Source organism: Microcebus murinus, chromosome 1, assembly GCF_040939455.1.
Source record: "Microcebus murinus isolate Inina chromosome 1, M.murinus_Inina_mat1.0, whole genome shotgun sequence".
Classification (NCBI taxonomy): Eukaryota; Metazoa; Chordata; class Mammalia; order Primates; family Cheirogaleidae; genus Microcebus; species Microcebus murinus.
This window is the reverse complement of record NC_134104.1, coordinates 10669096-10685997: the sequence shown is the minus strand read 5'-3', so window position 1 is coordinate 10685997 and position 16902 is coordinate 10669096. Positions and strand designations below refer to the sequence as shown.

Below are 16902 nucleotides of genomic sequence, written 5' to 3'. Positions count from 1 at the left end.
CAGCCCCATTTTTTCTTTTTAAAAATCTGTACAATGAAACAGAAGAGATCCCTCTGAGGTCCCTTCCTCCTCTAAGATTCTCTGAATCTTCCTTGAATTTGTCTGAGGATGGTCATGGTGGAGGCAGTGACAAAAGATGTTAAATTTAGACAGAATAAGTTTCAGCTTTGTAAATACAGCCCAATACAGATAGAGATGGTAATCCAGACAAAATGCCAGATTATATTTTGAAACTCTATTCTTTCACATACAGATGTTTAACAAATAATGTGTCAGATGCTATGCTATGCTTTTTGTTTCTTCCCTTTTTCATTGAAGCTTAATTTCCTTTTTACAAAGCACCTAGGATAATAGCAAATGTATAAAGCACTGTGATTGCATAAGGTTGCATAGTGCATGTGCACAGAAGCCTGGTCTTCCTGTACAGTGAGTGTTTGCTGACTCATCTGTATATCTTTTCCCTGGTTTCTGTTTAGGTCCCCAAGCAAGAACTATTCTTATGCAATCAAGTTTACCACAGGCTCAGCTGGCTTCAATATGGTAAGGAATGAAAAGTTCCTTGGTTTGGATAAAGTGGAAATTTTATTTCTTAGATTGGTATGGCCTCATGTGTTTTTAGATTAATTTTTATAGGGTTATATTTAGAATATGCTTAATTTTCAATGAGTTGTAGTGATTGCCTCTTACTTTTTCCCCTATTGATTTTGAAAAATACAAAAGCAGAGAGATTAATACAATGATTTCTCAAGAACTCATAACATAACAATTCTCAACTAATGACCAGTCTTGGTTCTCTCTTCCTTTTGTCCAATTATTTTAAGCCAAATCTCAGTTGTTATATTATTTCTTATGCAAATATTTCAGTATGTGCCTTTAAGAGTGATAGGCATTTTTTTTTAACATACCCATAATGCCAGTAGTCTACCTAAAATTTTAGTAGTCATTCTTATCATTAATCAAGTAGTGTTCAAATTCCTTAGATTGCCTCAAAATTTTTCATAGTTTGTTCAAATCAGGACAGAAATAAATCTCTACTTTGTAATATTTTATTGATACATCTTTTAAGTCTCCTTTAATCAATAAAATCCCTTTTATCTTGTTCTCTACTTACTTCTCTCCCTGCCCCCCCAAAAAAACTCATAAAAATAAAGCAGATCATTTGGCCTGTAGTTTCTTATTGGCCTAACTCTTGGTGACTGCTTCCCTATGGTGTTGTTTAATTTGTTCCTGTATTTTATGCATATTGGTAATTAGATCTAGAGAAAGGCTTTTCAACCTTGGCACTATTGGCATTTTGGGCCCAGTAAATCTTTGTTGTGCGGGACTGTCCTGTGCAGTGTAGGATGCTAAATACCATCTCTGGCCCCTACTCTCTGGATGTTAGATGCCAGTAGCATGACCCCACTCCCAGTTGTGACTATCAAAAATGTCCCCAGACACTGACAAGTATCCCTTAGGGTATAAAATCATCCCTGGCTAAAAAGGATGGATCAGATTCAAGTTTGATTTTTTTTTTTTTTGCTTGTTTGTTTTGCCAGAGATGTTATTGTGTACTTTCATCAGGAGACATATAATTTCTTAATTTTGTAATGCTTTTGAATAGCTATTGATGAGCATTGCCTAGATCCTGTAGATTTCCTTACATTTAAATGTTAATGAAAATGGTTTCTTAAGAAGTCTGCATTTTTAAATTATGTGTTAATGATTATACCTGGAAAATAAACCTGGTCTATACTGCTCACATGCCAAGCTCATGATTTTCCTGCAGGGCACATTAGTATAGTTGCTTCACAAGTGATCAAGGTCTAGTGCAGCTCCCTATGCCCTTACTCTTCCATTCTGCTTTGGCGTTGGAATAGACCAGTTAATAAGCATCTTGTATCTCAGACATATGCAGACTTCTTTAAGTCTGGGTATGTGCCAGTATGCTAGGGCCCTTTGACTTGTAAACTTAAGATTTGTGGACGTCGAGTGACAGTTGATTAGGTTGTTCTCATGATACCAGATTGTATTAAAATGTTTATTTTAAGTTTCTCATTTATAACTTGCCCTCTTTGGAAAAAAACACTTGAGGTTTCTCCTATTAGAATGTTGTTATTCTCCTTCTACACACTAAAAAAATTTAATTAAAATATTTTAATTAAATAATTTAGATAAATATGAGGAACAAACAAGTATTAATACAAATTCAGACTGCCTTTTAATCTGATTTATGTAGGAATTGCTAACGATGAGCCATGAAAAGGAAAAGAGAATAAGAAGAGCCAGCAGGGGGTTTTAATTTCTCTTGCATTACTGTTCTGTATAAAAATGGGTGTTTAGGCCGGGCACGGTGGCTCACGCCTGTAATCCTAGCTCTCTGGGAGGCCGAGGCGGGTGGATTGCTCGAGGTCAGGAGTTCGAAACCAGCCTGAGCAAGAGTGAGACCCCGTCTCTACTATAAATAGAAAGAAATTAATTGGCTAATATAATATATATACAAAAAATTAGCCGGGCATGGTGGCGCATGCCTGTAGTCCCAGCTACTTGGGAGGCTGAGGCAGGAGGATTGCTTGAGCCAGGAGTTTGAGGTTGCTGTGAGCTAGGCTGACGCCATGGCACTCACTCTAACCTGGGCAACAAAGTGAGACTCTGTCTCAAAAAAAAAAAAAAAAAAAAAAAGGGTGTCTAGCATTTGGGAAAGGCAAAACTAGAGGGAGAGAAAAGAGATCAGTGGCTGTCAGGGATGGAGGGGTAAGGAAGGGGTTGACTATAACACGGAATTTTCTGTGATCCTGACACTGTTCTATATATTGTGGTGATGGTTACATAATTGAATATGTTTGTCAGAATTTGTAAAATTGTACTCTAGGTAGGGTGAATGTTACTGTATGCAGATTATACCTTAATCAAAAAATGCTTATGGCACCTAAAGAAATTTCAGAATTAAGTGGAAAGTTTCTTAACTTTTGGCATTGGCAAAGCCAGTTTCTTAATGTGGCATTTGTCCAATTGACATTCTAGTGAACAGATGTGTCGTTTCTTCTTTTGGTGTCCAGAAGTTGTTAAGTAAAATCACATTCTTGGGCTTGCTGGGAAAATATGTTTACTGTAATTAGCTACTTGGGCAAGTTCATTATGAAGAGTGAATGATGGAGATTGAATCTGGAGATTGAGGGAGAGAAAACACCTTGACTATGGCCGGAGGCCATAAAGGTGCAACCGTGTAGGCCTGGATAGGGGGTGCCCAGCTATGCCCAGTGGGGCGAATCTGGCCTGCACCTGTTTTTGTGAATGAAGTTTTATTGTAATACTTCACTTGTATGTTGCCTGTATAGCTGCTTTCCTGCCAAAAGGACAGAACTCAGTATGATAGAGTTTCTATCTCTGACAAACCATAAAATACTACTTGACCCTTTACTGATATTTTGTCTATCCCTGGTCCAAGGCATAGCATTTAAAGATACGTAGAATATGAATATGTTATATTTTAAATAGACTTGCAAGGATTGAGAATAGTATCATTATAATCATGGCATTTGTTGGATATGGAGCACCATCCCAACTATATGGAATTTTATATTTGCAAAAGTTTGAAATAGGTATTTATTTTACAAACTGAAACACAGAAAGATTCAATTGGCCTAAGGTCAGAATAAAAAAACAGAACTTTTAAGTCACTCATGAATGGTAAAAAGCATGCATTTTCATAAAACTGGATTACAGTGAAGTTTTTGTTGAATAGGAATCTTTCTGACATTGATCAAGATGGAAAACTCACAGCAGAAGAATTTATCTTGGCTATGCACCTAATTGATGTAGCTATGTCTGGCCAACCACTGCCACCTGTCCTGCCTCCAGAATACATTCCACCTTCCTTTAGGTAAAGAACATTTGGCTCTTGTAAGAAATTGTGTACAGAGTATGTGAATTCCGAACTTGGCTTTGTTGACTATGTATCTTATAATGCTTTTCATTCCTGGCAAGTAAATGAAATATCCATGAATTAAAGAGAATCTTATTTAGGTTCTGTGTTAATCCTGAGCCCATTCTGTTCTTCAGAATACCTGTAGTATATTAGTGAAATAATGAAATAAAATATCAAAAGATTGTTGATTTTTGTACCAACCTATGTAATCAAAGCTCACCAGAAATTTTAGTAACAGGTGCTAGCAGTGGAAAACAAACTGTATGAGCTTTATTTTCTATAAAAAATAAAACAAGGATGCTGGGTGCAATAACTCATGCCTATAATCCTAGCAATTTGGGAGGCTGAGGCAGGAGGATCGATTGAGCCCAGGAGTTTGAGGTTACCATGAGCTATGATCATGCCACTGCCCTCATGCCTGGGTAACAAAGCAAGACCCTGTCCCTGAGGAAAGAAAAAGAAAATAAAGCAAGGAAATTATGCCTGTAAATGCTGCACATTCAAGAGTAACAAAATCTGGCAATGTAGAAATTTCTGTTTTTTGTTTTGTTTTTGAGACAGGATCCCACTCTATTGCCCAGGCTAGTCTTGAACTCCTGGCTTCAAGCTGTCCTCTTGCCTTAGCTCCCGAGTAGCTGAGATAACAGCTGCACACCACTTCTCTCTCCCACCTTTAATTGTAGTCAGGAAGGAAGAGACAATTATCTTGGTCTGAAACACAGTCTCAGTAGAGATGTCAAGAGTCCCCAAGGTCCAGTTGGGAGGAATCTGCCGTGACAGGCACCCACACATGTGCATGCATGCACATCCTGTCCTGGACAGCCCCATCTCCCGGCTTAAAACGTGAACAATGAATATGAGGTCTTACGAGGGCAAAGAAAAATGAAATAAATAAAGATGAGAATTTGTCTCAATTTCTTAAACTTCAGGAGAGACTGGGGCAAAATCCCCCTAAAATGGAGAGATAAAGAGCTATCACTGTCAGCACATACATGGTACAGGAGCAAGCTGAGGAAACTGTGACTGTGTAGAAAGAAACAAATGCGGAAGCAATTTGCCTGTAAAATCCGATAGCTGCCACAATCACTAGGAAAGACATTTAGCATCTGAAGCAGATAATACAAGCAAACAAAAAGAAGGATATTGAGATTGTTGTAACAGAGTAAATTTAAATGTTTATAGTGAAACAAATTAGTAAATTAAGTGATTTAAGAACTATAAAGTATAGACTTATACTTTATAGTATAAAGTATACTATACTTCATGTGCTTATTAAGGGATGAAATGGAGAGACTGTGTAATTGGAAAAGAGATGCTTCCAATTAGCTGAGATGCTGATCTTCCGTTGGAGGAATTTAAAGTTACTTGAAAGGGCAATGGAAACAGCAGCTAATGCTTACTGAGGGATCACTTTGTCCTAGGCGTTGTTTGAACCACTTTATGATTATTAACTAATTCAGTCCTTTGGAATTGTCCTAATTTTGGTGGCACTACTAAACATTTTGAAGAAGGCTGGCACTCAGAGTCTGATGATGTTTACATATTCATTTTCAAAAAACTCTTTGTAAAAAGAGAAGACCAAATCTTTATTTTTTCCGCACTATAAATGAAAGTTGCTCCATGACATGATATAATTCTTTTTCATAACTTGTCCAGTTTTAACCAGACAGCTCTGTGTGAATCTCCTTTTCTTTTTCTCCCCTACAATTGCAGAAGAGTTCGATCTGGCAGTGGTATATCTGTCATAAGCTCAACATCTGTAGATCAGAGGTTACCGGAAGAACCAGTTTTAGAAGATGAACAGCAACAATTAGAAAAGAAATTACCTGGTAAGGCAGTCTTCCTATTTGAATTAAATCATTTCGATTTAACTAAATTAGAGATTTTCTATCTCAAAGGCAAAGTTGGAGGTAAAAATAAATTAGCTTTTGACATTTTTGCTATGTTCCTTTAAATGACCTTAGAAAGAGACACTTTTAACATACTTTTAGATTTATTATCTGTGTAGAGAAATAACATTATATACTCGAATGTACCCTTGTTCTAACTTTTAACTCAAAATCTAATTACATACTGCTAAGTAAAAGTTTTATCTGTTATCTATAGAATATAGAACACTAAAAAGTAATAAGTTTTAAGGTGATTGCTTAATACCAACTATGCAGAAACAGAAAGTAAAATCATCTACTGTTATTTTCTCCTATTGTAGGAGAATTGGCAACTTCTTATTAGCAGGAAACTCCTTTGAATTTAATGTCAACCTATTTTACATTTACATTGATAAACCCATCATACTATTAAAATATTCTACGGTGGCTATGAATTCTTAATGATATGATAATGATACTAAGAAGCAAATTAAGTTTATTATGAATTCTCTTTATGTTAAATACATTATCACTGTCATTTTGCAGTATGTAAAGTACTCGGCAGTTAACTTGGTCTGCTCTAGACACTAGCTCTCCCAGTTTATTTGCTAAACTAAATTACTTTTTCGTCACTGATCAAATACTTGCTACAGGCCGGACGTGGTGGCTCACGCCTGTAATCCTAGCACTCTGGAAGGCCAAGATGGGCAGATTGCTGGAGGTTAGGAGTTTGAAACCAGCCTGAGCAAGAGTGAGACCCCGTCTCTACTATAAATAGAAAGAAATTAATTGACCAACTAATATATATAGAAAAAATTAGCTGGGCATGGTGGCGCATGCCTGTAGTCCCAGCTACTTGGGAGGCTGAGGCAGGAGGATTGCTTGAGCCCTGGAGTTTGAGGTTGCTGTGAGCTAGGCTGACGACACACACTCACTTTAGCCTGGGCAACAAAGCGAGACTCTGTCTCAAAAACAAAAAGTCAGACACCTATATAAATAATCATTTAAACAGAGTACATAAATAAGATAAATGACTAGAGAGTATTATAGATGCACAGCAGACTTTACTTATGGTTGGTTGGTATAAACTGGGAGGGACAAGAGGAATTAAATCTCTTAGGAAGAGGTCACAATTGAGTTGAGACTTGAAGATGAATAGGATCACCACACCTGGAAGTGAGGAACATTTCAGGTTTTGATGCAAATCAGAATGAAGTCTTGGTGGCAGATAAGAACAGGAATTCTTAGAATTTAGAATTTTCTTATTCTGTTGGTAGTAGACATTATTTTAAAATTTTGAACAGGAACTAGCATTATCAGAGTATTTCATTTGTACATTCATTCTTTCAACAGCCATTTATCATGCATCTCCTATATACTACAAATATTGCCAGATACTGGAAAAATCATATAAAGACTTTCAGAGGTTTTAATTTGAGATGACATTTACAAAATATAAAGTGTACAGTTCAGGGGTGTGGGCTGCCATAACAAAATATCATAGATTGGTTGGCTTAAACGGTAGAACTTTATTTCTCAGTTCTGGAGGTTGGAAGTCCAAGATCAAGGTGCTAGGCAATTTGGTTCTTGGTAAGAACTCTTTCTGGCTTTCAGACAGCAGCTAGTATGGCTTCTCTCACATGTCCTTACATAGCATTTCCTTGGTGGGTGACTACAGGACACTCTTTTTATAAGGACACTAATCTTATGAAGGCCCCAGCCTCATGATCTAATGTAACCCTAATTACCTCTCAAAGAACCTATTTCCAAATACTATCACTTTAGGGTAATTAGGGCTTCAGTGTATGAATGTGTGGAAGGACACAAACATTCAGTCCATAACTGTGGCATGTAGTATACTGACATTGTTATGTAGCTGCCACCTCTTATCTTGTTCTGAAACATTTTTGTCACCCCGGAAGAAAGCTCCCTGCCCAGTCACTCCCCACTCTCCCTTCCCCTCAGTCCCTGGCAACCACCAATCTGCTTTCTGTCTCTTTGGATTTACCTATTGTGGGTATTTCATATAAATGGAATCATACGACATGAGACCGTTTAGCTCTGGCTTTTTTCACTTGGCACAGTATTTTTGATATTTATTCGTCTTGTAGCATGGATCATTACTTGATTACTTTCCATGTTGGAGGGACTTTCAGTTTTAAGGTATCAGAATAAAGAGGATGCTGCCTCCTCTGAAATCAACAAAGGTACAAGAAGAGCAAGAAAACTAAAACATATTTGCCACCTTTGATCTCTAATCCCTGACCACAGCATGTGAGGAAAGTCTGTCTAAAGCAGAGAAGTCCAAACAGGAATGTGGGAAGAGGCCAAAGACAGATGCTCACAGCTACAGATCTCAAGGCAAAGTGAGAAGTGACAGTTCCCGAATAGAATTGGATCAATGGGAAGGGATGCTGCACAGGCTGGCAGTGAGAGCTTCTCTTGGCTGGTATTAGTTGGTACCAAGGAGAAGCATGTGAGGCAAACACAAAATCGAGTAGACACTGCCAAAGATAGTAAGGGACATGGAAGACAGGATTTTAGAAAAGGAATATATTAATAGTAAAATGAATATAAACAGAGGGTTGGCAAGGATTAGAGAAAAAAGTTATAGGACGGGGTAATTGGCCTAAAATTTCATAATTAGTGTTATCAAAGAAGGAAACTGAATTATCAAATAGAAAAAAAATTACTTAATTTTGCTCTATATAATGATTAGGGCATGTCTTCAGTGGGAAACATGGAATGCTCACCTCTACCTCTGCTTTGAGACATTCTCTTGTTAGACTAGAAGACATGAGCTAAGGAGGAGGAGGGAGAGGAGAGATTCATGGTCCTGGAGAGATAGGGGGTCAGTTGCTTAAGCAAGGTCATGGAAAAGGGAAGGGACAGAGGAATGGGGAAAGAAAGGACATTCATTGGGTGATGAGTTGGAACTGTTAGAGGAAGGTTTTTCTAGAAACAGTGTTTGGCGTGGAGGGGAGGGTATGTAAGCAGAGAGGTTAGGTGAGGACATTTTCGTAGTGCCTACTAACAATAGGAACGGTCAGGAAGCTTAGGGAGTTCCAGGTTTGGGTTTTGTACAGGTTTTGTATAGACCAGGGAATTTCTCCTTTGGAAATATATGTTGAAAATCATGACTTTTCATAATTTATCTGTTCCCGTTTTAAAGTAACGTTTGAAGATAAGAAGCGGGAGAACTTTGAACGTGGCAATCTGGAACTGGAGAAACGAAGACAAGCTCTCTTGGAGCAGCAGCGCAAAGAGCAAGAGCGCTTGGCACAGCTGGAGCGGGCGGAGCAGGAGAGGAAAGAGCGTGAGCGGCAGGAGCAGGAGCGCAAGAGGCAGCTGGAGCTGGAGAAGCAGCTGGAAAAGCAGCGGGAGCTGGAGCGGCAGAGAGAAGAGGAGAGGAGGAAGGAGATCGAGAGGAGAGAGGTAAGCCAGGTGGTCAGTGCTCGAGCTCCCCACACCTTCAGTTACTCCAGTGATCTATTATTAAATAATAGTAGGTTTTTCCCCCTTTTACAATGTAGGAGTTTTAGTGTACTCACAAAGTTGTGCAACCATCACCTCTATCTAATTCCAGAATATTTTATCACCCCCAAAAGAAGTACCTTACCCATGAAGTGGTCATTCCCTTCTCTCTCTTCCCCCAGCTTTGGGCAACCACTCCTTTACTTTCTGTCTCTACAGATTTGCCTATTCTGGACATTTCTTACAAATGGAATCAGACAGCATGTGCTCTCTTGTGTCTGGCTTTTACTTAGTATGATGTCTTCAAGGTTCACCCACATGGTATCATGAAGCAGAACTTTATTCCTTTTTATCACTGAATAATATTGCATCATACAAATATACCACATTTTATTTATCTACTCATCAGTTTATGGGCATTGGTTTGTTACTACTTTCTGGCTATCATAACTACTGCTATTGTGAACATTCATGTACAAGTTTTTGATGATACAGTCTTATTGCAAATCACTGATACCGCTTAAGAGTTTTTCCAGACTATTGTCTCTATATTTATACACCTATATAAAAATATAAAGATTTATATGGTGGGGAGGGTGGAGGGTGTCTAATTTTTTAAGCCACTATAATGGTTATAACCAATTAATGTTGTTTGGCTTCATAAATGTGATACCATACCTGGACAGTGGCCAAACTAATCTCGTGTCTGCCTGTCCAATTTTAGTGTGTTGCTACAGAAGCAAGCATGACTCTCTCATGTGAATGAAATATACACATGAGGAATTTTTCTTTATAAAAGAATAATACTTTGCTTTCATCTCCTGCTGATTGCTTTAGAAAGCTTGTAACCCTCAGCTGCTTTTTGGTCAGGCAGATGTACACAAATACTGACAAGATTTTAATTTCTAGAATGGACAACCAAAAGATAGAAGCCTTCTCTTCTTCAGTGTGAAAAAAAATAACATTTTAGAGTGTTTATTCAGAATTAGTTAATAGACATTTACCATATGCCAGGGGTCATTTGTCCCTGGAGATACACTTGTGACTAGATAACCACCCCCCAGAACCTTACAGTGTAGTTGGAAGACCCGTAAGTCTAGATAATTTCAATAAATAGTGCCAGGTACTCTGATTCATGCTCTACCAAGCAGTCACCAGAGTCATTGGAGAGAACTGGCAGTTCCAGAGAAATTACTGAACCTTTGTGGTAAAAAGGAAATGAATGATTAGGGAGGTTTAAGTAACAGATTTTTAAAACAGATTTTTTTTTAAAAAAAGGATAAATAATAATTTCTCTTTGAGGGAATAAAACCAAGTTTTTTTTTTTTGTTTTTTTTTTTTGAGACAGAGTCTCGCTTTGTTGCCCAGGCTAGAGTGAGTGCCGTGGCGTCAGCCTAGCTCACAGCAACCTCAAACTCCTGGGCTCCAGTGATCCTTCTGCCTCAGCCTCCCGGGTAGCTGGGACTACAGGCATGTGCCACCATGCCCGGCTAATTTTTTTTTTTTTATATATATATATCAGTTGGCCAATTAATTTCTTTCTATTTATAGTAGAGACGGGGTCTCGCTCTTGCTCAGGCTGGTTTTGAACTCCTGACCTTGAGCAATCCGCCCGCCTCGGCCTCCCAAGAGCTAGGATTACAGGCGTGAGCCACAGCGCCCGGCCTAAAACCAAGTTTTGTTTGTTTGTTTTTATTCTAGGGGAGGAGAGAGGTTAGTTTTAGTATACTTGATAAAGAAATTTTCCTTCCTCCTTGTGAATCAGTAAATAAGAAAGACCACTTTTATTTAGCACATTATGCATTTTTGAAGGCATAAACAATGGAATTCCATAAGTTCTAATATTTGCTAGCAGAGTAGGGTGATTATAGTTAACAATACTGTATTATGTATTTCAAAATACCTAGACCAGAGGACTAGAAATGTTCCCAACATACAGAAATGATAAATACTTGAGGTAATGAACACCCTAAATACCCTGACTTAATCATTATACACTCTATGCATGTAACAAAATTCCACATGCACCCTATAAATGTGTACAGATATTTGTGTCATTCAAATGTTTTTTAAAAAAATGGAATTCTAAGGGTGAAATAATCCTGTCAGTTCTTGTCTTATGTAAATACAATGGTTCTCTGTATTCCCTTTTCCATAGAAGGAATAATGTATTTTTATAAAATTCTTCTTGCTGTTCTGTAATGTGATTTCTTATAATGTTTAATAATATTTTATCCCTAAAAGGAAAGACTTACTAGATGTCACTTTTGTTAAGAGACATTGTATAATATGAGAACTGAAAAATTAATAAACTGTCTGTAAATGTCACAGGCTGCAAAACGGGAACTTGAAAGGCAACGACAACTTGAGTGGGAACGGAATCGAAGGCAAGAACTGCTAAATCAAAGAAACAAAGAACAAGAAGACATAGTTGTACTGAAAGCAAAGAAAAAGACTTTGGAATTTGAATTAGAAGCGCTAGTGAGTGAAGTTTGATTATGCCTTGGAAATAATACTAACAGGGAACCATTAGAAGTGATAATAATTCCTATTATTTCATTTGTTAAAGAATGACAAAAAGCATCAACTGGAAGGAAAACTTCAAGATATCAGATGTCGATTGACCACCCAAAGGCAAGAAATTGAGAGTACAAACAAATCCAGAGAGTTGAGAATTGCCGAAATCACCCATCTACAGCAGCAGTTACAGGTGAGGAAATAATGTACCTTGGGAGCTTTTAGGCCTACATCCTTTTCTCAAATTCATTTCATTTATTTAGTCAACAAACATTAAATATCTACCGTGTAGCAGGCACTGGGGAACAAAGATGAAGTAGACGAGAGTCCTTGCCTGAAAAGGAGGCCGTCGAGTAAATAAATGCAGCCGAGGTTTGTTGAGCACCGCAGGGCAGGCGCTCTTGCAGGTGCTGAGGCTACGGCAGTGAACCAGAGAGACGAGAACCCTGCCTTCAGGGAGCTTACCATGTTGGCAGGAGAGACAGGCACTAAGTAAAGTCTGTACTCTATTAGAAGATTAAAAAGTGCTATGGAGAGTGAGTAAGGAAGAGGATATATAGAGTCTGGGGCTAGGAAGGATTGTGATTTTAACGAAGGTGGTTGGGACAGGCCTTTCTGTGAGGGTGACATTTGAAATCGATGAGGGGCTAAGCCATGGAGACAGCTGGCAGAGCAAGCTCTAGGCAGGGAGCCAGCAGTGCTGAAGTCCTGAGGCCGCAGCAGGTCTCTAGGATACCAGTTACAGCAAGGAGACCACTGTGGTTAGACCAGGTAGGGGCAAAATCACACAGAACCTGTAGTCCAGAAACAGAACTTTGGCTTTACTGTGATAATTACAATAATTAATTGCAATTAAGTGTTTTAGGGAGGGTATGAGAGAGATATGTATGTAAAATATTAGAGACCCTGTGGAGCACTATTAGTAGTTCTGCCTTCAATTTATTGCCTATTCAAAGTTGTTATAGGTTGGTCCGAGTGCAGTGGTGTTTACAACTAATTGATCACAACCAGTTACAGATTCCTTTGTTCCTTCTCCACTCCCACTGCTCCACTTGACCAGCCTTAAAAAAAAAAAAAAAAGTTGTTATAATATGACCTGGTTTGCTATCAAGTGTTGAACTACAGGAGCATCAAATTTATGTAAATATTATCTGCAGATCGTCATCTTTGAATTTTGCGACTCTTTTATGTCAGACTACTTTTTCTCAGCGTGATGTTTTGAGATTTATCCATGTTGTTGACTAATGAGTAGTTCCTTTTCATCACTGACTAGTATTTCCTTATTTGTTCATTCACCTGTTAACATTCAAATTCTTTCCAGTTTGAGAATTTTTTTATGAATAAAACTGCAATGAGCATTTATGTATGTCTTATTTCTCTTGGGTAAATTTTTAGTACTAGGATTACTGTGTCATAGAAGTATATATTTAACCCTGTAAGAAACTGCCAAAATGTTTCCAAAGGGTTTGTACTATTTTACATTCTGCTCAGCAGTTGTGAGTGATATGTTTGTTCCTCATCTTTACCAACATTTGGTTTTACCATTATTTTTGACATTTCTGGTGGGTGTAAGGCAATATTTCATTAAGGCTTTATGTTGGGCATCATGTTATATGTTTATTGGCATGTATCTTTTTTGTGTGTATCTTGTTAAAGTGTTTGAACAAATTTTTTTGAGTTGTTTTTCTTAATATTTAATTAGAAGAGTTCTCTTTTTTTTTTTTTTTTTTGAGACAGAGTCTCACTTTGTTGCTCAGGCTAGAGTGCTGTGGCATCAGCCTAGCTCACAGCAACCTCAAACTCCTGGGCTCAAGTGATCCTACTGCCTCAGCCTCCCAAGTAGGTGGGACTACAGGCATGTACCACCATGCCCGGCTAATTTTTTCTATATATATTAGTTGGCCAATTAATTTCTTTCTATTTATAGTAGAGACGGGGTCTTGCTCTTGCTCAGGCTGCTTTCGAACTCCTGACCTTGAGCCTTGGCCGCTCGCCTTGGCCTCCCAGAGTGCTAGGATTACAGGCATGAGCCACTGCGCCCCGCATTCCTTTCAGTTCTGTTCAGTTGTTGTTTCATGTATTTTGAAGTCCTAAGAAAATTCTCTTCCATTTGATATTTTAGAATATGAATATATAACACAAAAAGTACCAGCAGTTCATTGCTGAAAATTGTTTTAAAATATTGAAAAATATAGCCAGGCGAAATGGCTCACGCCCATAATCCTAGCATTCTTGGGAGGCTGAAGTGGGAGGATTGCTTGAGCTCAGGAGTTCAAGAACAGCCTGAGCAAGAGTGAGACCCCTTCTCTACTATAAATAGAAAGAAATTAGCCAAACAACTAAAAATAGAAAAAATTAGCTGGGCATGGTGGCGCATGCCTGTAGTCCCAGCGACTTGAGAGGCTGAGGCAGGAGGACGATGACTTGAGCCCAGGAGTTTGAGGTTGCTTGCTGTGAGCTAGGCTGATGCCCTGGCACTCTAGCCTGGGCAACAGAGTGAGACTCTGTCTCAAATAAAAAAAAGATTAGTGCTTAGACTATTCAGTTATTGGTAATAAAATAAAAATCAGGATTCCTAAAAAGTAGTGAAGTAAAAAATAATACATGGCTTGAAGAAAGAAAGTTACATAGTAGACCATGTATTCCTTTTTTACTTTACTACTTTTTAGGAATCCTGGATTCCCTTTCTATATAGGGATTAGCAAATACTTGCTTTGCAGATGAGTCTGGTAGCCCATTATATTGGTTTGACCTATTGTAGAAATTTAAGTTATACATTTTAAAGTAACATTTACATAAGTGAAACAATTTCAATGATCTGAGCCAGGCTTCCTCTTGATATTCCATTGTTTGTCTTGATACAGGAAAGAAACTAGGATTGGGGGCTGGGCGTGGTGAGCCATGTCTGTAATCCCAGCACTTTAGGAGGCTTGAGGTGGGAGGATTGCTGAGGCCAGTAGTTCGAGACCAGCCTGAGCAACATAGTGAGACTCCATCTCTATAAGAAAATACAAAAATTAGCCAGATAAGGTGGCACACACCTATAGTACCAGCTGTTCAGGAGACTAGGGCAGGAGGATTGTGTGAGCCTGGGCGAGAGTTTGAGATTGCTGTGAGCTATGATGATGCCACTGCACTCTAGCCTGGGCAACAGAGCAAGACCCTGTCTCAAAAAAAAAAAAAAGAAAAGAAACTGGGATTAGGTAAGAGGCCATGCCTTGCTTTATTGAGGTGAGTAAGAGAAGGAGAAACTGAGTTAGCTATTTTTGGGGGGAGAACTGTCTCATTTGTATATCCTGTTTTGTTGAAAAAAAATATTTTTTTGGTGTTATTATTCATAAGAGAAGATGCTTCTAAATCCTTACTGTTGGGCTAAATCTCTCTACCTTTCAATTGTCTATTACGCAAAGATTTATTCCACTTATGCCGGTTGTATCTTAAATGTGGTTGTTCCCAAAGAAACTGGTTCTTAGCATCTGGTAAATTTTTAATCAAGTCATTTTTATTTTTTTCAAACCAAAACTCAGTACATAGAGATAATTTTTTATCAAGGTAGAAATAAAAGTTAAATATTCCTGATTATAACTGGAAAGGCTGCCATTTTACTGGAATGTGTAGGAACTATAGAGGCTAACTTCAGCGCACTTAAGCAAATACTGTACTTGGCAAATTACCCACAAAAACTTCGAGTAGCCTGTACAGTGTGATTTAACTTTTTTCTTGTGTCAGTTAAAAATTGTTAGTTCAAATGTTTTGTGTACTTGTTTGAAATTCTTTTTTTTAAAGTGTCAATTACTCAATCTGTTTAGAATTCCATCCAGTATCGTCAAAAAATACATGCAACCAGCTAAGATTCTAGTTGTTAAAAATCTCTTTGATTTCTATTTCCAGCTTCTGGTATATGGTAAACGTAAGTTCAGCCTCATTAAGTGTCAAAGTCTATTCAGAATAGAATATTAGTTCCTATTTAAACTACTGAATGTACAAACGGAGGGTCACTGCGTTTGCATTCAATCCCAGTGCCGCTGAGAGATCATTACTTCATTTTTCTCTCTGTGGAGTTGTAGACAAAGTGCATTCTTTAAAGCTTATAAGTATCCAGTTAGTCAACAAAAATATAAGAAATATCAAAGGAGCTATAACTGTCTTAACTTTATTTTAGGGAGAAGCATTTGGCAAACAGTTAATTTCTTGGCAAGAAAGCAAGAGCCACCCTGACTAGCAATTAAATGCAGCTTTACTGTAAAGAATTTGGGATGAGATTAGAAGAGTCTTTGAGGGATGAGAAAACAGAAGTAAACTCTGCCTGGTGTTAATGTAGACATGGTCACTTTCCCTGTCATTCACTGTTGTTTTCCTTCTTCCTTCCCAGGAATCTCAGCAAATGCTTGGAAGACTTATTCCTGAAAAACAGATACTCAATGACCAATTAAAACAAGTTCAGCAAAACAGTTTGCATAGTAGGTGTTTTATTCTTAAAGTTGGTCTCTTCTTTTTTTTCTTCCACCAGCAGGAATTTCCTTAAGTGAAATGAGAACATTAAAAACACTTTCCTCACTGCCAGTTAAATTTTTTCTTATCTTACAATGTTTTTCTAAAATAGGAGATTCACTTCTTACACTTAAAAGAGCCTTAGAAGCAAAAGAACTAGCTCGGCAGCAGCTACGAGACCAGCTGGATGAAGTAGAGAAAGAAACAAGATCAAAACTACAGGAGATTGACATTTTCAATAATCAGCTGAAGGTGACTATTCTGTGTGTGCCTACGTGTATGTCCTACCTTTTGATTTTTCTAACTGTCCAGATGATCAGTTGATATTTAACCCCAGGCAAAAAAAATTTATTACGATGCTTTGTCAGCCTTTGTGAAAGCCTTCACATTTATAGATGACCATTATGCAACCTAAATTGCATTTTTCTCTTTTAAAATATAAAAACGAATTTGGCATCTATAAATTAGGGCTGAGTGAGTGGCCCTGACATGACATCTTCCTTTAACTTGAATTATATTTTTATACATCTCCATTCTTTTGTCTATTTATAACCATATCAAGTTGAATTCCAAAAGCTAGTCTCCAAAAGCTTTATCTTTCTTGTGTTCTTTGAATACTACTAAAAGGGATTATTTTCTTTTTTA

The 16902-nt window shown here is 37.8% G+C and overlaps 1 protein-coding gene across 8 annotated transcripts in view; it reads left to right on the top strand.

Annotated features, from left to right (window-relative positions):
- Positions 1 to 16902, top strand: part of ITSN1 (intersectin 1) — a 222367-nt gene that overhangs the window by 96747 nt on the left and 108718 nt on the right. For all 8 annotated transcript variants that reach the window (XM_012747020.3, XM_012747022.3, XM_012747015.3 and 5 more), the window contains exons 9-16: positions 477 to 540; positions 3725 to 3862; positions 5621 to 5736; positions 8948 to 9210; positions 11581 to 11730; positions 11819 to 11959; positions 16139 to 16226; positions 16370 to 16509. In XM_012747020.3, coding sequence (XP_012602474.1) covers positions 477 to 540; positions 3725 to 3862; positions 5621 to 5736; positions 8948 to 9210; positions 11581 to 11730; positions 11819 to 11959; positions 16139 to 16226; positions 16370 to 16509 — 1100 coding nt within the window. The remainder of the gene's footprint in view (positions 1 to 476; positions 541 to 3724; positions 3863 to 5620; positions 5737 to 8947; positions 9211 to 11580; positions 11731 to 11818; positions 11960 to 16138; positions 16227 to 16369; positions 16510 to 16902) is intronic.